The 25,071-nt window shown below is 40.6% G+C and overlaps 1 protein-coding gene across 1 annotated transcript; it reads right to left on the minus strand.

Annotated features, from left to right (window-relative positions):
- Positions 1 to 18,848: 18,848 nt before the first annotated feature.
- On the minus strand, positions 18,849 to 24,604 carry LOC143711079 (alpha-2-macroglobulin-like). The gene is made up of 25 exons (XM_077202374.1): positions 24,536 to 24,604; positions 24,335 to 24,449; positions 24,136 to 24,256; positions 23,940 to 24,049; positions 23,695 to 23,865; positions 23,381 to 23,605; positions 23,086 to 23,298; positions 22,858 to 23,007; positions 22,469 to 22,618; positions 22,306 to 22,381; positions 21,937 to 22,108; positions 21,619 to 21,844; positions 21,413 to 21,536; positions 21,217 to 21,338; positions 21,085 to 21,136; positions 20,909 to 20,992; positions 20,642 to 20,818; positions 20,444 to 20,519; positions 20,200 to 20,356; positions 20,035 to 20,109; positions 19,794 to 19,956; positions 19,535 to 19,719; positions 19,252 to 19,467; positions 19,046 to 19,167; positions 18,849 to 18,929 (listed from the first exon to the last, which is right to left on the minus strand). The coding sequence occupies exons 3-22, from the start codon at positions 24,254 to 24,256 to the stop codon at positions 19,703 to 19,705; spliced, it is 2,661 nt and encodes an 886-aa protein (XP_077058489.1). The 5' UTR covers positions 24,335 to 24,449; positions 24,536 to 24,604; the 3' UTR covers positions 18,849 to 18,929; positions 19,046 to 19,167; positions 19,252 to 19,467; positions 19,535 to 19,702.
- Between the last annotated feature and the right edge of the window lie 467 nt (positions 24,605 to 25,071).

Here is a 25,071-nt window from a genome sequence, read left to right on the forward strand (position 1 = left end):
TTGGTGAGTGAAATTATGTTTGTATTATCTTTCTGTATGTGTAATTGTCTTTTGATTTTCTGTCTAAAAGTGACCAAAAAGATATTTAACTCCAGCGCACCATCGGTGTCGCCAAAGTGCTCCATTTCCAAAATGTTCGTACGCATGGGTCAGAGTTTGCGTGCAGGTGCGCAAAACTTCCCGTCAAGTTTGTTTTTATAAATCACAACTTATGCGTTGGAAGCATATGCATCTTTCAGGGCCTGTTTTATGCGTACGCAACGGTTATAAATGAGGCCCCTGACCTTTTAAATCCAATTTTTGAAGTCAGATTAGCGCCATCTGTTGAGAGAAAATAACATTAAACGTGTGATGTCATGGTGTAACCACTAGATGCCTGTATAGCTCTCTATGGAGAGGCTTGTGAATTCTCTAGTTGTTTTTGGACAAAATTACTTACTTTTAAGGATTTGAATGTATTTTTTTGAAATTCTCAAATAATAATTTTTGCCATGGTTTATAGAAAAAAATTTAATGAATTTGATGTTAAGTGTACACGTTTTTGCATTGTTGCTACAGTCAAACCTCAATACAGAGAAAGCTTTTTGTTACAGGTAACATTACAATTCAATAAAAAAAAAATAAACAGTAATGCTTTTTCACAGCTTATTATTATTATTTATATTATTATATGTTATTATTATTATCATTTTTAAACATATTAATTTATTATTATTTTTAAACATTATATTAATAATTTTAATAATTTTAATAATAATTATATATATATATATATATATATATATATATATATATATTAATTATAATAATTAATTATGTTATGTTTTTCACTATTGATGTTTTTTTTCTGCATGGTGGCCAATTTGTAGAGAATTTGTATTTGTCAATTTCCCATTCATTTCCTATGGTTGGTCACAATTCATTGGTGTGTATGTGTATAAAAAGTGTGTTTGTGTGTGTGTGTGTGTGTGTGTGTGTGTGTGTGTGGGTGAGTGTCTCTGTTTTGCACTCTTGGTGTTTTAGAGTGTCACCCCTTCATTCTTGAACACTTTTTTTCTGCATCGTGGCCGATTTGTAGATTGTACACACACAAATTCTCTGACTTTTTGTGTTTTTGTCAATGTCCCATTCATTTCCTATGGTCGTCATTTTTGAGCAAAGAGTAAAAGTGTGACTTTTTTTTTTATGACCACTAAGCCTGCTCGGATCATGACCTAATTTTTTTTGTGTGATCACATACCTAATGCCATAAAAGTTACCAAGTTCCGTAACATTCCGATGAAGCTGTGATTTTTAAAAATTCAAAACGAAAAATGTTTCGATCAGAAATGACCATAGATCACCTGAGGGTAATTGACCGGAGTTCTCCTTTAACGACTGAACTAGACACACAGGCTTAAATACAAGGGCAAACAAGCTAACAAGAGGGTGTGGCTAATAGGAAGCACATGGGAAGACTAATAAACATAACGGGGAGCTGCTAAACATGAAACAAGACAGAAACACAGACTAGACTTATGACAGCAACACTTGCAGAGAGAACTTTTAATTATATGACAAAAAATATAAGCAATGGCCTGAGAGCCCTCCTCAAGTGCTCTGCTTCAACTTGTACAGGTAGCAATAAACTTATCTTTACTTTAAAACAATAAATGCTGAAACAAATTACCTACTTTCTGAGAAAACGATTAAAGTTCTGCAATCAAGCATGATTACTTTTTGCAAACTGATTGTTTAGTATTCATTATATTTACATCACTTTCTGACAGTACTGATTTTAATGGTGCCCATATTATGCTTTTTCATGTATTATACCTTTCATGTAATGTATAATATAGGTGTTTGTGAATATATATTTTTTTTAAATGTCTGCAAAGTTTTAAAGATCAAAGTGCGTGATAAAGTTTTTGTCTCCCAAAAGAAAGCAGTAGCAGTTTATTGCAGTACACGAGATCCAGGGGGCGGAGTTGGATCCAGATCTAAGGGGTGAAGATGGGTAGGATTAGGGGTGGGTTTAGGGATCAGGGGGTGGAGATGGGTAGGTTTAGGTATATGTAAGGTGGGAGGAGTTGGATCCAACTGCTCCCACTGGATTTCGTGTTCTGCCGTGAGGACCATCTCAAAGAAAGGAGCAATTCTGAACTGCTGAAATGAGTCATCAGTAATTCCAGTCTCACTTCCATAAGTGAAAAGTGAAAGTGACGGCCAAGTATGGTAACCCATACTTGGAATTTGACCTCTGCATTTAACCCATCCAAGTAAGTGCACACACATTAGGAGCAGAGTAGTGAGTAGTGAACACACACACACTGCAAACGTGGATACACAGACCCGGAGCAGCGGGCAGCCTTGAGTGGCGCCCGGGGAGCGATTGGAGGCTAGGTGCCTTGCTCAAGGACACCTCAGTCATATTCCTGCCGGTACTGGAATCGAGCCAGCAACCTTTGGGTCACCAGTCCAACTCTGTTACCATTAGGCCATGACTATCCTGTGTAACGTTGAAATCCTGGTGTAAATAGCTCTTAGAGTAAAGAGTTAATGTGCTGGTGTTAAACGTCAAGGGGTAAGATACACAGGTAGTGTAAACAGCATATACGTAGATATGTAGAGTAAAAGCTCAATAACACTAAGAGTAGTTCCCTATCAGTCAGTTATGTTCAATGTTACGTCAGAACTGAACTGAAAAATTACGATCTACAACCCCAAATCAGAAAAAGTTGGAACATTTTGTAAAATGCATTAAAATCAAGAATCTGTGATTTGTTAATTCTATTTTAAACTTTTTTTAACTGACAAAAGTACAAAGACATGTTTTCCAATGTTTTCACTGACCAACATAATTGTATTTGGTAAATATGAACACATTTTGATTTTGATGGCTGCAACACACCCCAAAAAAGTTGGGACAGAGACATGTTTGCCACTGTGTCACTTCACCTTTCCTTTTAATTACACTTTTTAATCATTTGGGAGTTGAGGATACTAATTGTTGGAGTTTTGCTAGTGGAATATTTGCCCAATCTTGTCTGATACAAGACAGCCGCTCAACAGTCTATGGTCATCGTTGCCTGATTCTCCTTTTCATGATGGGTCATACATTTTCCATAAGAGACATATCTGGACTGCAGTAAACAGGCAGGCACATCCCTTCCATGGTGCAGAGTGTCTAGAAACCACTCAGTTTTAGCATGTGCAGAATGAGGCCTGGCATTGTCTTGCTTCCCAGGAAGGATGTAATCTTGATGGCAGTTTATGTCTCTGTACAATCCAAATATATGCCTCCATGTCAATGGTACCTTCACAATATTGCAAGTTACCCATACCGTTTGCAGTGATGCACCTCAATACCAGCACAGATGTTTGCTTTTGCACCTGTCGCTGGTGAAAGTCTGGTTGGTCCCTTTCGTCTTGGTGGCAAAAGAGAGAACATGCAATGTGAAAGGTTGAAAGGATAATTTATGATGGAAGTGGCTCTGAGAATGCAATGCTGTTTGTACATATCCATCAGGAGAGGGAGAGGGACACCAATGATTTTCCAAGCTGTCTTCAGTGTCTTATCAAGCTGCTGCTGTTCATGTGCCTTACAGCTACTGAACCAGATGTGCTCCTACAGTAGTCACATTCAAATCCAGACTCAAAACACATCTGTTTAGCTGTGCATTTACTGAATGAGCACTGTGCCACTGTTCGTTCGACTGTTTGCACAGTATATTATTTTATGTTTTCTGTATTCTATCTTTTATTCTAAACTGTTTTAATTATTCTGATTTCTTTTGATTATTTTAATTTCTTCTATGTAAAGCACTTTGAATTACCATTGTGTATGAAATGTGCTATATAAATAAACTTGCCTTGCCTTGCCTTGCCTATTTACTGCAATCCCCTTAGTTGGTCAGAACAAAAGTGGAAGCTACTTTTTCAGATCACATTTTCTGGTGAAAATTCTTACTTTGGTCATACTTCCAAAGAGTAGAATCTGTGATTGCAAATGAGCACATTCTCCTCAAAACATTGGATTAATCCGCATAGTGCCGTGCCTAGGCACAACCCACATAAAGTTGATAATTCCCAGAATAACTGCAATTGCAGATTTTGAACAGAGATGGCAACAAAGAGGAAAAACTACAGACTGTTTTTGATTTCTGTTAATTTGTGTTAATTTTCAAATTTATGTTTGTTTTTTCAATAAAACTTTTCACTCAAGCTTTTATGTTAAGAATATATGTAATGAATGAATGAAAAAAAAATGAACCCCCTATATATATGCATATTAGAGTTGACTACTAGACTAGTTATACAGAATTAGAAATTGGGGTTTAAATGAGGCATTATGTTATTATGACAAATAAACACAATGCAAAACAATCTGTCCTAAAATACGTTTCTTTGAGGTGAAATATGGAGGGTGAAATATGTATGGAAGCCATAAGAGGCTATTATGTTGTAGGGTATGGACCAATCAGACACATACTAATTATTCATTATATACAAAGGTTTATGAAACTCCTCACACAGCCCAAATGAACAAACACAAAGGCAGAAACAGTGTCATGTTACAGGGCATGATAAGGAGATTTTACGACCTCCGAGGAATGTGGCCACATACTCAAGAGAGAGACTATGAAAGAGAAACCCTCTTTAAAAAAGACTTTGCTGCATTAATCATAGACTAACTGATCTATAAATGAACATGCATAATACTGTGAAAGAAACAGTGTAAATGGTTTACTGTCTCGTGTACTATTAGGTATATATTATGGTATGTATTCTGGTATACAACCAACTAACGATCAATGTAACCTCACCTGTATCATGCCTCCTACCTAATTACTCCTCATTTAATGACTCACACTTTGATGTACATCACCTTCTTCTAGAATGCAGTGTGGATGTGTTATAGCTATCTGAGAATTAATGAAGGTATAATCATGCTAGGGACAAAGATCCGTAAATCAACTAAGAGCCACTTTCCCTCTCAGACATGTCAACTTTCTGATTGGTCGAGTTCAACCCTTAGGGGAGGATCTTTTCCAGGCCTTATTTGAGACAGTCCACATGTGACCTCCATCTCTTAGTTCTTTCATCCAGCCGCAACACTGTTCCGGTGATTCTGGGGAACCCCCTCCCCCTCCACGGGGGCCCCAGGGCCCAGCAGGCCTCGATCCAACCAGATATGGGCTCAGGCAGGAGAGAGATGACTCTCTCACAAAGAACCAAGGACAATCTCAGGAGTTTTGGAACAAAGACTCCAACCAACAACGACTCCAATCACCCATCCTTCCGACTTCCTCACTTCTCCTGGGTGCTCGGCGTGGCCTCAACAGAGTCCCAGGCCTTGACCAAACCAGCGATGCGTTCCTGGAGAAAGAGAACGCTCAACCAACTTCCACTTGACACTGCCGGAACCATCAACGACTTCAATTTTCAACAACTTCAAGATTTGTTCCCATTACAAATGCAAGAATTCAATTCAATGAAATGTGAAAATGAAATTCTGATGGTTCTTCTCATAGTCCCTCTTCCGGTTTCCAATTTCATACTATCACTAACCTATTTATGTATTCATGTGTGTATGTTGTTTAGTTTATTTATATTCATATAAATATCTATATTTAGTTAATAAAACTTGTACATAATATGTATTTGGTTCTGTTTTGTTTGCAATACAAGTCACTTTACGATCACGGTTTTTGCTACTGGCTCAAAGTACTGTACAGGCGAAGAAATAATTATTCTTCTGTGGCGATGGAAGATACCCTTTTCTTAGAAAAAATTAATAATCAAAAGAGTTCGTTGGAAGAACTGATTAATTGATTGTAATATTAATTCAGCCACATCAAGTTAATCCAATTAACTGACCAAAATATTTATAAGTAATAATAACAAGATATGTAAGTTCCTTACAATGTTTTTCCACATTTTTGTCACAATCCCCACATAACAAAAGCTCTTGTCTCACATAACAAAATTTTCTTGATAACAAGAAAAATAATAATGCATGTCCTCTTAGAACTTCCTTAATATGAGCTGAATGCTGTTCACAACCCATTTGAGGAAGAAATGTAGGACAGGACTTGATTTTCTTGATTTCCAAGAGGAATTGATTGGATGGAGAAAGTCTCTATATGAGGATGTTTGTAAAATAAGAGGGACTGATGATGTCAAAAAAAGTTTCAGAAAAACATTTGTGATGTGATAAATCATTCACTATAAAACCATGTGAATTAAAGGGGTGGTTGATTATGATTTCACTTTTCTAACTTTCGTTAGTGTGTAATTTGCAAAGTTACAACCCTCAATCTTCAAAGCAAAGGCAATTTTTAAAGAAGTAGCTTTTTAAGGACTACAACAAACGGCTGGTAGGGGATACACAAGCTTCCTCCCGGGTTAGTGACATCACTAACCCTAAAATGTACATAAACCCCATCCCTGGAAACACGATTTATAGATTATCATGACAGAATATGCTAATCAATGACTAGAAGATGTCTACACATAAACTACATAAATGCATCAACTAACCATTCAGAAATGTTGTCTACATGTTGTCACTTCTTCTTGAGTCTCTCCATCTTTCTGACTCCGGTTTGAACATAAAAGGCTAAAAGTTTAAGGTTTTAAATGTTCAGTGCATGTCTGTGTGAGGTAATCAAAGCTGCTAAGAACAAGCCGTTAAAGCTCCGCTCTCTGTGCTGGGATGCTATGTAAAATTTTTACATGCTATGTAAAAATATCTGTGGGGTATTTTGAGCTAAAACTTCACATACACAATCTGGGGACATCAAAGACTTATTTTACATCTTGTGAAAAGAGCATTATACCACCCCTTTAGGAAAGTAAATTGTCAATACTTGATCATCTTAGTGCATCTCTGCATCCTGTCACGCTTAACTAATGTGAAAGATGTGCTGAAACATGTTGATTTCCCTCTCCTCTCCTCCAGGTCTTCGTTCTGGTTTCGTCACGCTGCCTCGTTTATCACGACTGGACCAAAGCTTTGCAGAAACGTCTGAACTGCTCAGTGAAGACAGTCGACGGAGTTCCCTACCGGAGAACAGTGACGTCTGCATGACACGATCTGATTCGCTCTCGTCCTTCACGGTGGACCTCGGCCCCTCCCTCATGAGTGAGGTTCTGGAGTTGATTGACAGCTCATGTTGCCTCATTACGAGCCATCGGGAGGAAGAGGAGGAGCCGAGCTCTGTGTTTGAGATGGATCATAATGGTCCGAAGACTGAAGCTTTTATCAGGCGTCCGATCACAGCAGACGTTGGGATTGAGCCAAGCGGCAACCTCCCTGTCTCCCTCTTGAAACCAACACGGAAGTGAATTAAACTGCAATTCATCGACTGGCCGCTTGAGGCTGACTGCAAAAGTGAGCCAAATCTGTATCTCCCCCATGTTAAAATGCCCAACTTTACAGCCGAAAAAATTATGTTTACAGCCTGGTGCCTTAAGTTGTTTTGGTCTATACAGCTAATTTTGCCCTTCATGACAACTGTGAGGGGGGTGAATTTTTTTATAACTCATCCGTTTAAATTATATTAAGCATTAAATTCCTGCATAATCAAGGGCGTGGCCACTTGAGTGACAGGTGGATTGCCGCTGCTGTTATTACTAGCCGTTTGGCTGCTCTCTGTTAGCCATCATGTCACCTCAGCTGATTCCAGCTGCTGAACTTGTCATCTCTGCCGTGTTTGTACTCTTTTCGGGATTATTTCATACAGTTTATTACACGCCGCCCTTATACCTTCGCCCACGCCGTTGGATTCCGTCGTTGTCGAGTATCGAGAGAACAACCAGCGCTGTTCTTCAGTTGTTTTCCTCTGTGAACATGCACTCATGGATGTCTGACAATATCGTTGCTTTTTGGAGTTCAGATTTAAAAACGTCTAAGGTATAGAGGCCACACTCGTTCTGCTGTAACTTACCGTTGATCTTACGGAGCAGATAGACTATGTTATAATATGCTTTTAGTGTTCAATAAAAAGTAACGTTACCGTCAGATTAAATCCTGCAGGTGTCAGTGCTTTCTTTTCGTCCCTTAAATGAGCGCGGATTTCTAGTGCATTACTTGAACTTCTTAGGTAATATCTATCAGAATTTAAAATGGACTGATTAAAGCTCTCTACGAACTTGACGTGCATTGCCGCGCTGACTGACATGTATGCGCATTTATCACTGTCACACACACACACACACACACACTCAGAGCAAATATTGTAAGTTACTGCATGAGAATAATAATGCATCACAATACACGTTAGTCTCATGGTTAGTTATGTCTTTTAACTATTATAGTATTTCCAAGGGCAAAAACATAAACTTTAACTATTGGCTTTAGGTCTACTTCAAGTCAGCTGTCACTTTAGCGCGAGGCCAGTAGCACATTAGCTTAGCCTGAGCAAACTCGATCACGTCGAGCTAGGCGGGCGTAGTTTCAGCATCCAGGCACCTACACTCCACCCACGTCCCGCCTTTTTGCCCATTTTCGCTTATCCGGGAGTGACGCACTGTGACGCGCTTCCAAGATGGCGACGAGTGACTCCGCCCACTTTAGGCTTCAAAAACGCTCTTCAGAAACCTACGGGTGACGTCATGGATACTACGTCCATATTTTTTTACAGTCTATAGATTGAGCCCAAGAAGTTCCAGCAGGCTGCTACCATGCTAACACGTCACTTTGGAGGAGAGAGATCTGAAGAGGAGCGGCAGAGAGCTTCATCTTTTAGACACACAAGGACGCCGTACAGCTTCACTGAGGCGGATGAAAAAATCAAAGTATGAACATCAGATAATGCACAGTTAAGATATTAAACCAATTTGATTTCAAAAACAATTTTTTTATAGGATCTCTATTTTTAAGTCCACACAAATTTTAAAATTGGGAAATAAGAATCCATTTTTACATTTTAAAGGACCTGAAAGAGAATGGAGAGTATTTCTCTAAAGACGAGCATCATTCAGATGAACCAACATTCAGCTGTAAATGTCTTTATCTGTCATGTGATTAAACTTGGAATCAAGTGTATTTGATTAATCTTTCCTTACATATTTTCACAAGTACATTCTTCACTTTAAGCAGGCGAGTGAACATTATTTTGTAGTGAAGAAACTTTTCTAAAGGGCATTTTACGTTTAAATGACCATATTTCATTTCAGTAATAGGATAATGCTAAAGATATAATTAATATAGAATTGGCATTTGGGAATTAATCTTATAAGTGTGTGTGAACGACTCGGTTAAGTCAACTCAATGACTCGCGTCATTGTCGGCATTGCAGTATTTCCACAACATATATAGTACTATGATAAATAGTACAGAAAATTATTGGGGTAAAAAAAAAAGAAATCAATGGGAAAAATGAATGGTATATTCAGTAAATTCTGGCATTACCTTAAATGAGTCTACCGGTTATAAAAATGAGCCTCGGCTAAAAGGCAAAGGGAAAGTTGTTTCTATAATTTATAGCAAAATCATTAGTATTAATCAGAGTTCTAGTTTTAAATATAATTTGTTTGAAGTGATGGCATAAGTGATAAATCCCACTTGACATTTGTGCTAGCTACTGTATACAGGCCACCAGGGCACCACACAGACTTTATCAAAGAATCTCCTAAGAGGGCCGAACGATTGCCATATCAATTATGTGGAGCTCAGGTGAGCGAAGGCTTAGAAAAATAACTCTAATTGAGAAGAGGCCAAGCTACTCACTACAGGCTATACTTTTTTTAATAAACATCCCCTCATTCTCCTTTCTATAGGTCCTTTAATCTTTCACAGTGGTGAAGATACCTGCAAAGCTCAACTTGTGACTTAAAGATCGGAGGCCTTAAATGTAAAAGAGGCCTGCCACACTCTTACAGACTGAAAGGGTTCACTCACTACCAAGCCCGGCGCCGGGCCTTCAGATGGGTTCCAAATGATGCAGCACAGTCATCATTGGCCCAGGCCTGATGTTTTGAGCGCCTGTGGAGGAAGAAGGGCACAGGGGGAGAAAAAAAAGGAAGATGAGAAAGTCCATGTGCAGACCATCAGAGGGAAGGATAAATTATTTTCCTCTGGTAGCGCCTTCTACTTGACCTATCCCTCTATTGACCTATTAGGCGGAGGAGGAGGGGCCCGGGAGGCGACGCTAGCCCTCTGGTCCTGTCTGCAGTTCTCAACCCGGGACGGGCCAGGACCCCTTGGCTGCCTGGGCGCAGACTTGGATCGGCGCACTAAACATGATCTAATTGCAGCCGAGCGAGTCTCTCCAACACCTTTAGCATATCGGCTTGGTAAGCTTGAAGCACTGCCATGGTATTCAGTGAAGCACCGCCCTCACTTGCTGCCATGTATGCCCTGCCATTCAAGCACGAGGTGTCCTACAGTGGCTTGGTAGGCAGGGACGGTGCTTTCAATGTTGATTCCTGCCCACCCGCGAGGTAGTTTGCAAATGTCCTATCGATTGGGGGCATCACCACATATCCATGCTCCTGCATCCCCTCGACATTTGCATAATGTGCATGCCTTTGTTGGTGGATGCAGGCTGAATACGGTTTCTTCCATACCCTTTTGATCTCTGTATGCTGATCAGGAAGGAATGGAAGGCTCACAGGAGCTGGAGAGTTATGGCCGGAAAGTAACCGCTCGTCTAACCTGCCGCGAGCGGTCTCTTCCCTGGCATGCTCCCAAGACAGCTGAAGCTTGCCTGAAGCGCACTCCATAACCCCCAACAGCTCTTCATATAGGGGGAAGGAAGGTCATGAGGGCTCAGATGACTTGTCTTGTTCGCCCTCGACCACCATATTCTGCTCTTCCTGGCATGGTGCTGTCCGCTGAGACAGAGAATGCATTAGATGCTGCATCCTAGCCCAGCAGAGTGCTCTCGTCGGTGGTGGAAGCACGCGAGAAATTCACTCCTCTCTCAAACTCTTCTGCATGCTCCATCTGTGACCCTCATTACCTAGATCTTCTCTCTGCCTTGGCATTAGGGACCCGAGCCACAGGGCACAGATGCTTGTGCCTCTTCCCTCGAGAATATGGGCAAATGAGAGTGGAGCGTCCTTAAAGGGAAATGCCCACAGTGCACTCAAACAGCTCCCTCGAAAACTGAGCTTGCAAGCTCTCCAGACAATAAAAGCACAAGTCATGTGTGTCCCTGGGTGTCAGAAACCTCGGACACGGGTCGGCACACTGAGAAACTTGTTTCTCATACATTCTTTTACCTTTTCGACAGAGCGCTTCAAACACAAACAGTCCCTGAAGATGAAAAGAGGATGATTTGTTATCTAGGTGCCACTTTTACTGTATACTTCCTGGTCGCACTAGTATGATGTCATAGGCTGTCGCTGGCCAATACGATTCCCGTGATCTGACGGTTGCTTCAGTTCGCAGTACGAGTTCCTTTTCGAAAGGGAACATTGGTGTTTTGCTGCATGTTGCTTTATTTAAGAGGCAGTAAATGTGTAGTTGCTTAAGCAGTGATATATAGTTACATTAATTCATGCATGTAGATATGTATATACTTGTAAAACTTGTAAAAAACAGTGTTTTTTTGTAAAAAGTTTAATGGAAATTACTTTAAGTGTTTTTTGCACTTTAATTTTACGTTTTTTGTTTGGCAGCTGTAGCTGGCAGTCATTGACCTTTTTTAACAAATGTTTTTTTACAGTTCAGATAATGCTCAGGTGTGGTTCAGTTTTGGAGTTGCTGGTTCACTTAAGGCTGATAATTGGTACCAACACTAAAACCCATTCAGGCCTAATGCACGGCCTGGGTTAGTAATTGGCTAAGACTCTGGCCAGTTAAAGCCCATGTGTGGCCCTTGTCTTTAATCCAGATCTAGGCCAATCCAATGCCTTCATTCTTTGTGGGCCGCACGTGGGCCGATGGAAAATCCCAGCTAACAGACTTTTTTTATAAGAACTTTCTCCAAATATTCAGTAATGGTTCTGGGAACGTAAATAATGTCCAGTTTTCTAGAGGAACGTGTTATAAAAGGTATAATGTTCCTCAAACTTAAAGCAGCACTATGTAGTTTTTCAAGCTTCATAATATATTTCCAAGACCCTTGAGATGGTACATCGATTTACAATAGGTTGAATGGCACGTCTGCCATAACCTGACAGTGTCTGTATCGCTTTTACTGGCACTATGTAACTTCGGGTTTCGGGTAGGAACCCGAGCACAAAAAAAACGACAAAATTCGACTGCTTTACGGCATATGTCACTTCCCCCACCACACCCAACTTCCTCAAATTCTGACGTGAGAGCCCAAGTAGCGTTTGATACCCATGTTGTTGTCATGGCCGAAGCAACAACTAAAAGGAAGGCGGCAAAGGTTTTGTCAGAGGAGACTAAAAAAGAAAAAGGGAAAGTGACAAATTAAAAGGCCGAACGAGGATCAATATTGGAGGGAGAGCAAGACAGTTTGAAGACGGTGAGAGTGCGCGCGACCGGCTCTCTCTCTCTTTATGGTCGTTCTTTCAGTAACATGCACCCTCTCACAAGCGCAGCAGTCAGTCATCTATAAAGTGTTTATGAATTTATAAATAAATCTGGGAGTCAGGGAGCTGACTACCGCACGAAATGTAAAAGGCTGAATAACATGGCCTGGCCATGTTACGGAATCTATCTGGTCCTCCATTTATCTTCTTGAATCAATGCTAGTTGAGTAGCGAATTATCAATCTGGTAGCTAGTAACGTTAAACACTAACATGCTAGTTGGGCTTTATTATAACGATGGTTATAATAAATAATCTTTCAGGATAACTATCCTAATGTCTGCAGGCTGGTAGTCATGTTTGTTTATTTATTTTTCTGGTGAAAGTGTCTTGCCTCAGGCTATAATGCAAATCGATTTTCAAATTTGCAGATTCATCTATGGTAGCTTGATATTATAGTATTGACGATATATGGCTATTAACTACCACACAAACATTGAATTGAATTAGCATACCCGTTATGTAAAACAGTAGCCAATAGGGTACTATAATGACGCTGTCTTGTAAACGTGAGCTACGCGATCTTTTGACGTTTGAAAAAAAAATATAAAACCCATGAAATTATATTCATATGACATGATAAAATATATGCCAATGTACCTGGGATGAAGACATTTCACACGCAACGCTGGCAGTCTGCCCAAGACGTGAGAACTCGCGAGAACTCAAGACGGTATTGGCTTGTCAACAAATGCACGTGTATCCCCTGATGTTACCATGACAGATTTCACAACAGTAGTAGAAGACAATACTGTTTCCCAACTGTAGGGGGACCCGGAGAGCAAAAACCGCAAAAACGACATAATGTTGCTTTAATTTTGATTTAAAATTCAACATTCAAGGAATGTTGATTTGTAACTGTGGCGAGGGACGGCCGAGGGACGTGAGAGAACGGTGCGAGGCCGGTGGTGCGATTGCTAATGAGCAACACCTGTATAGCACACCGGTCTCGCATCTCTCACGTCCCTCGGCCGTCCCTCGCCACAGTAACATTCCAAGAACATAAAAAGAACAGTTTGCTGAATGATAATAGAATTTTATTTTAAGGTTAGTATGATGTTCCTGAAACATTCCTTCATTTATCCAAATAAGAATAAGCACACAAACTACAACTTTCTTCAGCCACAGCCTTTGATGAACTGAAAATAAAAGTAGACATTAAATCTCTGAAGATCTGATTAAACAACTCCACGAACAGCATTACCTGCTTCACTTATTACTAGCCAGACTGACTTTATTTCTGTTACATCTACAGAAGTTCTTATTGAGAATTAACAGAGGTTTAGCTGTCGATGTCTTATTGAAAATGTTTAGTTTTAGCTCACCATCATGGAGATCAGTGTTTGCTTTAGTTTGGCTCTTGACCCTTGACTTTCATTAAGTTGGTGCCTCAGCAAATGCAGGTGTTTATTGGGAACATTTCTGCATTGATAAAGCAGGTCAACATGTATGTTTTAATAAAAGTTATGTCTGTACAATTTGGCATGTTTCATTGTGTTATCACAAATATACAATTATATACAATTAAAGGGGTGGTAAAACACGATTTCACTTTTCTAACTTTAGCTAGTGTGTTATGTTGCTGTTTGACCATAAACAACATCTGCAAAGTTAGAACGCTCAAAGTTCAAAGCAAAGGGAGATATTTGCTTTTAAAGAAATCAATTTCTAAGGACTACAGCAAACGGCCCGTAGGGACTACACAACATTCCTCCAGGGTTGAGGACATCTCTTATCCCAATATTTACATAAACCCCTCCTCCGAGAATACTAAATAAGGGCGAGGCCATTTTATATTGCGTTGGAGAAGAGTTATTGTGGAATAGAAGACTGGAGTGTTGTTGCCGCAATGCCGTCAAAACGATCAATGGTTAAAAATCATATTTATTACCCAAATCTTGCTCTCTGTGCTGCACAATTTAAGGAGGAAAGCTTCCACAATCTTTTCGCGAGTTCAATGCAGGATTCGCACAACGGCTTGTCCTGAAAGAAGGAGCAGTTCCAACCTTAAGAACAGAAGCTTTTGTTTACGGGCCACAACCTGTAAGTATGATTTATTTTTCGTATTTGTGTTTTCCTGTAATAGTTTGTATTGTTAATTGTACGTTGTAGCAAGGAAGTAAACAAATGACGACGCTGTTTGGCTCTGCAAACCAGTTCGTTAAATGCTCATTCATACTTAACGTTATCCGACAAACACCTAACGTTACAAACTTTTTTTTAATCTCAACAGCGAACTCGGAATTAGAGTAAATTATTCTTTGATTAGAGCTTTTATGTATTGTTTATCTACATGCTTGTTTATCTACAGGCATGCTAAACATGGTTCTGTGTTTGATTTGGCTACTGTAATCTTAGTAAAGCCAATGTTTAGTGTTCGTTTTGGGTTAATAGTTTTGGCGACAAATATTTGACTACAATCGTTCTAAAAATACAAAAGTAACGGTGCCATACTGTCAGTAACGATCACTATAGATCCGCAGTCTTTACTCAAAGAAATCCCTTTGAGGACTGTAGTATAATTTGTTAGAACGATTATATGAAAATCTTGTTTATGAAGCTTATTTTTTGTAATACTATAATAACTAGTACAATTAAATAACAGCGTAACGTTATCTAAAAAGTAATGAGACAACAACAAAAAACAAACCTTTCTGAAACGTTGTTTAACAGCCGTTCTTGAACAGGTTCTGCTTGATCATCTTCACTAACATTCTCTGGGTCCAATTGGTTTTATTGACACCATTGTTTATAATACACAAAAGCACAAAATACCGGTAAAGTTAAGGGGAGTGACGTTTCCGAAAAATGTGCACTAGGCGGTTAGCGAATCACAACACACTGGGCCAGCTAACCAATCTGAGCCCATTGCGTATTTGAGGGACTGGCCTCATAGAACTCGGAAACCATCAGACCATTTTTACAAGGAGGGACAGAGCAGTGTAGAATAAAGGTAAAATATATGATAAATAATGCAATGTTTTTAAAAACGAAGCATGAACATGTTACAGTGCACCCCACAAACACAATCAAGCCTTCGAAAATATGTTTTACCACCCCTTTAACTCAAAGCACAACTACACAATCCTTAGCCTACTATTTGAATAAAGGGTTAATCTGTCCATTTTCATTTTCCTCACTTTTGGCCACTACTGTATGGCAGTTCATTGGATCTTGCATCAAAATCAAGTCGGAATCACTGACGTTTTCCATTCTAGTGCTTCAGCTTAACAGCAAGGCTACACTGTCTTCAGCATTTTTTCCTTGCTTCCTCACCGGTAGGGAACATGGCCAGCAGCGCAGGTAGCCAGGTATCGACACCAGAAAAAGAGGTGGTGAGTGATATGAGCCATTTTGCGCTTGATACAACAGATTGTTGGCACTAGGTTGCAAACTTTAAAGAGTTATTTGTTATATACAAATATCATCAGAGTAAAGCAAACAAACTATAGGGCCTAGACCACGAGCCTGACGGCAAGCCACACACAACCGCACCATCATTGCCAAGGAATCTGGTTGTGTAATACTTGAAACAACCCTAGTAATCCTGATAGCCAAAATGACATCGCCCCCTTTCTTGGATATACAATCACATCACTTAACAGCCCGTTAATATTGACATTTTTCATAATTTTTCATAATCCTCTCAACATTTTCATTTTTTACTAAAGACATTTTAACAAAAAGCTATCATATTTATTAAAATATGCAAACATACAGGCCTTTGCTTCTACAGCTAAAGGGGTGGTTGATTATAATTTCACTTCTCTAACTTAAGTTAGTGTGTAATGTCGCTGTTTGAGCTTAAAAGCAATGCATCTGAGCGGCTGCGCTAGGACTACTTGGTTGGTGTTTAACTTGCCAACCCCATTGAACACTTTTGTTACAGAGCTTGCTTTATTTCCATTACGGCAGATTAGGCAGCGTCTATTTTTAACACTCCCAGCTTAACGCACTAAACGTACGAAGCAAACTTTGTACAAAGCTGAAATAACCTCAACATGAGCAACAACTGTGAAATAAGATCACATGATGTATGTCAATCAGATGCACGTCAAAGTGTAGCTCATTTACATTTATTCATTTAGCTGACGCTTTTATCCAAAGGGACTTACAATTGCTATATATGTCAGAGGTCGCACTCCTCTGGAGAAATTAGGGGTTAAGTGTCTTGTTCAGGGACACATTGGTGTCTCACAGTGGATTCGAACCCGGGTCTCTAACACCTAAGGCATGTGTCTTATCCATTGCGCCATCACCACCACCACAGTTACGATAGCAACAGCGGACTGCATATTTTTCGGTAAAAGAAAAGAGAATGGTCATCCCGATCTCACGGCAATTCGTACGAATTTTGCGAGGTGGCTAATTCGTACGAATTCATACGACCTCACTCGTAATTATTTTACGAGTTGCCCAATTCGTATGAATTTGTACGAATGACCTACCCCTGACCCCGCCCCTAAACCTACCCATCACGTGGGTTTAGACAAATCGTACAAATTCGTACGAGTGAGGTCACGTCACATCCAAAATCACACGTCAGTCATGTTTGAAATAACTGGCTTCTGTGGTTCCATGTTGCTGCTTAACACTGTCTGTTTCAGAGTATAGCTCTTTTTTCTGTTTGTTATTAGTGTTGCATTATAGATAGGGCCAAGGGCTGCCTTCGACTTAAGATTTATATTCAACTAGTCGTCATTCATGTAAGCCATTAGTCGACTAATCACACGTTTCATCCATAAATCATTAATGACCCTTTAATTGCCTTTATAAAATGTATATTGGCTGATCAGCACACAAGTTAAACGTAATGATTATGAATGAGTCATGAAATAAAAACAAAGACTATCTGAAAATTAATAATTTATTGGTCATTTTTTGTGTTTTCAGCTGCAAAGATCAAGTAAATGGTGCCAACTTAATCTCCCCAGTAGCCTAGCGGAGTTTTTTTTTCTACGACTATCATAGGTGACGAGGTTTAGTTGACCAAAGTGTTAGTAAACTATTTGGGGCCATCCTAATTATAGATGTACATCATTCTTTGAAAAATACCCAAGATTGTTTGAATAGAGATAGTTGCAATCGTGCTTATTGTCTTCATGTTTAATCAAAATATCTGTGCCTACAGGTTATTCAGCTGTAGTGAATAAGTCCATAATGGGATTTCCTAAAAGAACAGCCTCTGGCCTCCAGTTTGAATGAAATTGTGAGTGTTAGCACTTCATATTGCTAACATCTCACTTTTAATAAAAATGAGAATATACAAACGTACTTGTAACAGTGCAAACAAGTAAGAGCGAATGAGCACCAGCCAAGTGAGCAAGAAGCTGGACGTGGAGGAGATACTGGTATTTGAAAAGGGAAGCTTAAAGTGATCGTTAGTAAGAACCAGGACATAATCTTCCATAATGAAGACTGAGCGTGGATCAAATGAAAATCTAAAATAGATTTATAGTCAAATTAAAACCGCTTCACTGAGTGGCTCATTGAATAATGACTAGTCTACATTAAGAACCAAAAAGCAATAAAAAGACAATTGTGTAGAGTAAAACTGGCTGCACTGGATAGTCTATAATTGAATGCCTTCATAAAAGTTTATATAGAAAAATGTTCATTACCATGATTAGTAAGGGGAAGAGCACTTAATTGGTCCAGTCAAAAAAAAAAAAAAAGTTGAGCCATGGCCTCAGTGAACTACAGTCATACGGATTTGAAGTCACAGCACAAATAACTCATGAACAAACTTCCTGCTTCAAACAACTCATGAACAAACTTCCTGCTTCAAACAAATGTCACAGATTAGCAACAAAAGGACGCAAAGAGAACCGATTGTACACAAGCAGTTTATTTAAGTCATGTGTCCTACAACCAGTACTGAATCAAATCATGGACAGGGACACGTATAGGTGGTCTCGAATGAATCACCTGAGAGAGGAACATGAAAATGAACTGGGAATTCAGCCAGAGCAAAGCATGATTAGGATGAAAGCTTACTTGTCTGATAGTAGTCATAAACATTTATGACCGCTGGCTTGAGATTGTTCACTTTAAGAACCCGTTTCAGCTGTAGAGTGTAACTCATGGGGACACCTTTGGGAACCTTCAAGACAGAAAGGATGAAAAGCAGCACATACACAGAACATGAGATGGCATCTAGAAATATACCCAGTGTACAGTCTCACCTCTTTCAGATACACTAGAACATGATCATCTTCAGAGTCAACCCGCTCCACTAGCGGGGCAAACGATTGGGGTGAAGAACCAAGCTGAGGGGAAGAGACATTTACATACAGAATTACAACTGAAGGAGCTTCAAGCATCCTGGGACCTTCTAAATCTTAAAACTCATACGAACCAGTGACGTATCTGCCTTGAAGCCTGACAGGAGCTTAATGTCCACGATAACCATGTTAGTGCTTGCTTTTACACCATTGAACTGAATGAGGGTGATGGGAAAACAGAGGTTTAGTCAACAGGATCAAGAACACAGCTTCCTTTTGTAAGGGTCATAAACATGAGCTGGTTTCAGGACACAAAGTGAAAGGTTCTTACATCACCGTGAAGGTCAATATGAGATTGGCTTCAAGTGGTTGGCAGTCTCCAGTCACCTTTGCTTCAACAGTCAGTGTTTTTGAGACTTTAACAGGTGTTGGGATGTTGTAGAAACACGCAACCTACGGTATGAGTGCAGAGCAAAAAAGCACCGTGGGATAAGAATGTGCACAAAAGAAATAGAAAGTGGGGGAGAAAATACAGACCTGCAGAGAGACACAAGAGGATCCTGATGCTTTAACACTATATTTGCCAGGAACATTATTCAGCTGCTTCTCCTGATACAGCAGCCTATTGTCCCGATTCACTTTGAAGCTATACGAGTCTCCTCCTGAGGACTGTACAGTAACAGTGCTGGAGCCATCCAAGCTGAACACTTGAGCAGCGTACACCGACAGGGCATGAAGAGCCACCACAGTGTCCTAAAAATCAACCACTAGATTAAAAACCGCACTCATGAGTGTGCTCATGTTTGGTAGTCAGAGGCACCTGGGTGGAGGAGAAGCCTCCATAGGGATTCTGCTGGGTCACGAGCCAGTTGACAATGCGGTTAGCATAGCCCAGATTAGCTGTTGTGAGAGGCTGGACGGCAAGAACTGCTAGCAGCACGTAACAGCTGATCTCCACCGCCAGAGTATCACCAGATGTCGTCTGAGACTAATGGAGCTTATTGCCTTAAGATGAGATGGAGGCAACAAGTTAATGCCAAAAGACCCTGATGAACCATCAAGAGACTGGTATCTCTCACCATCAGAAATGGCATAGTTGTCCAAGGAAGTTAAAAGCTGTGATCGAGTGGTGGTCTCTCCAGCCAGACTAAAGGTGTAGGTCAGCAGAGCCGTGGTGTAAGTGTTTGCCAGGTCCCTAATAGCAGGCCTCAAACATGACAGAGCGTTGGTAATGACAGGATCCTGAAAGCAAAGCAGATATTAGACAACATCTAGAAAAGGTCATCTGCAAGGGGCTCATATAACTACTGATGTTTTTACTGTGACGGGGACGCCTAGTTCAAGCAGCGATGCAACAATGTAGGCAGTCATGGTCACGCCGTCACCAACTCCACCCTAAAACACACCCATAGACTGATTTAAAAGAACAGTCTCACACTCATAAGTCAATTGATTAGAGCATAGTTTAAGAAACATGTAATGCACCTTCATGTCGATGTGGTGCAGAGTTCCCTGCTGCATGAAACAGCCATCTGAACCCTGCGTGCTGATCAACCAATCCTTTGCACTCTGCAGGACATGTGGATCAATGAAGATAAATTGCCTTGCAAGACCAAAAGACCTCATGACAAAGGCAGTCAACCTGGCCGTGAAGAAGAGATCACAAACTGAACTTACAAAAAGCTGGTGCCAGAGATTATACACAACAGTAAAGCCGTGAGAAACTCACCAAGTATTCGATTCATCATTACCAAATGTGCTGTATGAACCATCAGTGTGTCTGTAGTTCAGTTGTCTTTGGTATCCTGATTAGGTCAAAAGCCACATGTAAATTGGTCAGGAAGGGTAATGGTCTGGCACTCCAATGTGAAGAGAAGGACTAAACTTTCTTGGAATTTAGTTTCCAACATAAGTGAATTTTCCATACCGCTCTTAAGGAAGCCTGTGGCAGTCTCTCGGATTGCTGCGGTGAGTTGCCCCGTGACTTCCAGGTACAGTAGGATGTAAATATTGGGAGCAAGAACAATCATATTTTGTTCTCCACAGCCAAATGGCATCTTTAATAACCTATCCAGGTTCTTCAGTGCACGACCCATTATGTCCCCTACAAGAGGTCAAGCATAAAACCCACATCAAAAAAATTTAAGTTCTGCTAAATATTACCAGTCAGTTTCTATTTAATGAAATACTTTACCAAGGACTGAAACAGAGCATCTAGCTGATCCTTGAACCACATTTTTTGGAAACGTCAGGGTAACGTCTTCAGAAAGAACTTTTCCTGCAGACCAAAAATGGATTTGTATTGAGCGCTAGGCTAATGTTTGGCTGTACAGGGAGAATGTATTGGGGAATCATTGAGTGCAAACAAACCCTTTGGACACAGTAACCAACTCTGGGTGTTAGTCCTTTCAACTCCTTCAGGCTATAGAAGCAATAAAACACCACATCAGTAAAGCAGCATGAGCTTCATGATCAAACTCCAGAAGGCTGGTTGACACTTACCAGGACAAGTAGACTTCGAGTGACTATGTCAATGCGTCCTCTCGTCGGCACGGTCACAACCTCAGTGCCACATCGAGTCCGGGATGATTCAGCTGAAGCACTGAAAGTCACATTGACCGTTCCTGCAGTGACAGACAGGAAGTGAGCAACACCTAATATACACTTCTAATTTGGAGACAGGGAGCCCAAAACTGACCGAGAACAGAAGCTGAGAGAACCCATTTAAAGGTCTTTCTCCCATTAGCACAAAGACAAGATGAATACGGATCAGTATATGGTTTAAGAGTGAAGGCCGTGGATGAATCTGGGGTTACTTTAACCTGCCAATGAAATAGAGCACATGGAGCAAAGATACATGTCCTTCTATATAAAATCCATTATATAAAAAGAACTATGGCAGACCATGATGCACTTGGACAGATAGCTGAAGACCGTGGCCTTCAGATCAAAAGACTCTCCACGGACGATGGAGTACGGCAGGGAGAGCTCCAGGAAGAAGGGCTGGAAGACCGTCAGCAGAGCAGGAGGAGCCAGACCAAAACCTTCGGAAGACAGGCAGAACGCCTCAGTCTCCCATGTGGTGATGGTGTCAGGAACAGTGAGGGGAATTTGTGTGGATCCAGTGTCTCTGAAGGATAGCACAAGAGAGAAATAAAGGGAACAGGAGAAGTAAAAACTGTAGGCAAGTAGCTTTAGAAGGAATAACAGTGCTTTACTAACCCCACTTGAGCAAGCTGCCAGAGCCATGTTTCTGGAAAGTAAGTCCTGATGGTTACTTCAGAAGCAGAAAGTGCTGGAGACTCTTTGTCTTTGGGAGGAACCATTTCAGGAGGAGACATTTCAGGAGCCCTTTCAGCCATTGCCATGGCCCCAGGACGACCACGAAAATTCACTGGAGAGACAAGCGATTTTACACCAACTTACTTTGAACTTTCTTAGTTTCTGCAGACTAAACAAGGCCCATGACGGCCCCACTTTAAATAAAAATAAGAAGGATTGAAACTTCAGAATTTGCTGATCCACAAAGAACAACCTCTCCTAACTAAAGCAGAATTGCACTGAAAGAATTCCCAATCTGCATAGACCTACTTTCTGGTAATCTGGGATACATTGGGCACGGAGGGGCTCGTACAGGGAGATTTGTTGAGATCTTCATTCCCAGGCTCTGTCATAGTAACAAGCCAAAACAAGACGGATTTAAAGACAACGACTGTATTATTCAGTAACTATATGGTCATGAATAGTTTTCTACCTTGAAGGTGGTGTAGGCTTGATTTGTAGGAGCAGGGTAGGGAGGATTCATACGAAGACCTGGACGGGGCCAAAAACCTAGACACTCTGGTTCATCCTGAACGCTGGATGGGTAACCTGATAGCAAGCGCACTGGGAGCAAGTCAAACACCTATGACCATAAAACAGTGTTGTTTGTCACATTTCTGGGAAAGTGTTTAACTAACAGGCCAAGCAATGCATGTATGGTCAGTTTATAATGTTAGTGTTAATGTACAGTAAAAAAAAAAAAAGCTATAATCATAACAGCATAGGTTTTTCCTATTAATCCATCAGTATTACTAAATTCTCAAGTTGAACCTGGATGTCAAGCAAGACCAACAAGAATTTGAATCAACTGCACATGGATACCATTTTAGCACTCAGACGTCTTCCTGGCTCCATGATCCGGATGCTCTGATCTACAGCACTGATCCCACACAGAGATCCTGCTTGAGCAGAGACAGTCAGAACATTTCCCTCAGCAGGAATGGCCGTAACAGGAGAGAACTGTAGAGACACCTGGAACAAGGACCCACATGCTGTAGGACATGTCACCATTCCTCAGTTGAAGCCTAAAGAGGCTAGTGTACCACATACTTTGTTTTGGAGACACGTTTCTGTGTCAAACGACGCACTACCAACAACAACATTCTCACTGGGCAGAACGCAGTAGACCAGAATCTGTACTACTGGAGCCATAGCGACACTGACAGACAGCTGGAACGACACCGAGCCACGCATTACCGCATCACAAGCCCTCGCTTTGACCGTCTGAAATCCATCGAGGACGATCACTCCTTTGGACAAGACCTGACAAAGACAAACAGGTGCATAAAATGCGCTGGACAAACAGGCCAAAAGGAATTGATAACAAGAGCAGATGTCCACTCACCATATAGAGGATGTCAACACTGTAGTCGCCAGACTCCCCAACAAAAGAATACTTCACAGTCACTGGAAACGCAGCACCACATTTGAGTGGCTGCTCAAGCTTCACTATAGTCAGTTCACTAGATGGGTTGTTTGGAGAATCAGGATTGAGAAGCTGAACAACCCTTGTATCTGTAGTGAAGTATGGCGATTTGTAACGAATAACAACTGCTGGAGTTGCACTTGCCTAGGGAACCGCGAATGAAATCGGTTTCATGCAAAATATTTAGAGAATGCAGGGTCAACATTTCACAAGATACAAAGAGCAAATCATACCACCAGATTGAGAGCAGCTTTAGGAAGATTAGCAGTGTTGAGAGAGAATGTGGACAGTCCGTTCTGGTTTGTGGTCAGATCCATCAGCAGTTTGTTGGGCCAGCTGTTCCCATCCAGGAGATAAACCACTTTGTTTGCGATTGGAGTACCATCAAAATGAGACACTGAGATCTGTTGGGAATGTTAAAGGTTAGGAAAGGGAACCAATGTGAAGGCTTTTGCCACAAGTGATAAAACTTTCTTGCCTTTCCATTAATCATTGATCCAGGCTCAAAATAATCGGGGATATCCAAAAACGTGACCTTGCCAACTTCAAACGTAATGGACACAGTTGCAGATTTTGACATCAATACACCTGGGGGAAAATAAACAAATGCACCGAATTAAAAAAGTCAACTTCTCCATACATGTGCTGTTGGTTCATATCAGTGAATAGCTCACCTGTTCCCTCCTCAGTGATGTTCACATTTACAAGAAAACTATCTTTCATATTATTTTCAAATTTGGTGTTGAAAAACACTGATGTATCAACGGTAAGGGAGGCACAGCCTGTGGCATTCATCTGGTAGCAGAACAAAGTGTCACATTAAAGTCAAGCACAAACAGAAGACAAACCCTCACTGTAAGACAGGAGTCACACCTCTGCAGTTTGTTTCAGGCACCGTAGAGTCAAGTCAGGAACAACGCCATATGGAAAGGGATCACGGCATACTTCCACCAAGGCTTGACCAGGTACAGGTTGCCCATATGTGTATCTGGGAAAGGTCACAAGGAACAAGATCAAGTACTGACAAACCACAAGACAAGGTGGTGGCAACAAAAAGAGAAAGAAAAACCTCACTTGGCACAAGCCTCAACTTTCAGTCCCACACCTGCAACGCTGTAAATCTGTGGTGTGTTTACGGTCACGTCAAATCAGGAAGAGGTCACAGTTCTGAAAAATTAACATGTTACTTAATAGAAGTTCTAACAACGTTAGAGAATTAAAAAAATAATTGATAGAATGATTCATAAATACTTTGCTTTTTTCATTACTGAATGAATATCTTGAATGAGTCGATGACATACATTTTAACATTCATTTGTCACCACCTACTGGTGTACAATGAAAACAATCATTTTGAAACAACACTTTCATACCTATACATGACAACTGCCCTCTCGGACTCAGCAGCACCAACACAGATTTTATGTTCTGCTTGATTGCCAACGGTTTAATAAACTGGCTTCTTAAATGACAGATTTAATTTAAGAATAAGACATTTGAATCGAGGTCACGATCTCTTAATGATTAATCAAGCAGCTCTAGGTTGAATGTTAGAGCACCAAATTTAAGTATGTGGGATTGGTTGAATGGGTGAGAAATCTTTAACCTAC

This window comes from Siphateles boraxobius, unplaced genomic scaffold (assembly GCF_051911475.1).
Source record: "Siphateles boraxobius isolate OS27281-9 unplaced genomic scaffold, OSU_SipBor_1 49, whole genome shotgun sequence".
NCBI classification, from domain to species: domain Eukaryota; kingdom Metazoa; phylum Chordata; class Actinopteri; order Cypriniformes; family Leuciscidae; genus Siphateles; species Siphateles boraxobius.

Bases quoted from the DNA above. Each gene is read 5' to 3' on its own strand.
- LOC143711079 (XM_077202374.1), bottom strand. From the start codon at position 24,256: ATGAATGCCACAGGCTGTGCCTCCCTTACCGTTGATACATCAGTGTTT. The intron at 23,866-23,939 runs GCAAGAAAGTTT...CATTCCCAACAG, and splicing joins GATCAATGATTAATGGAAAG to ATCTCAGTGTCTCATTTTGA. The intron at 21,339-21,412 runs GTCAGTTTTGGG...CTGTCACTGCAG, and splicing joins TCTCTCAGCTTCTGTTCTCG to GAACGGTCAATGTGACTTTC.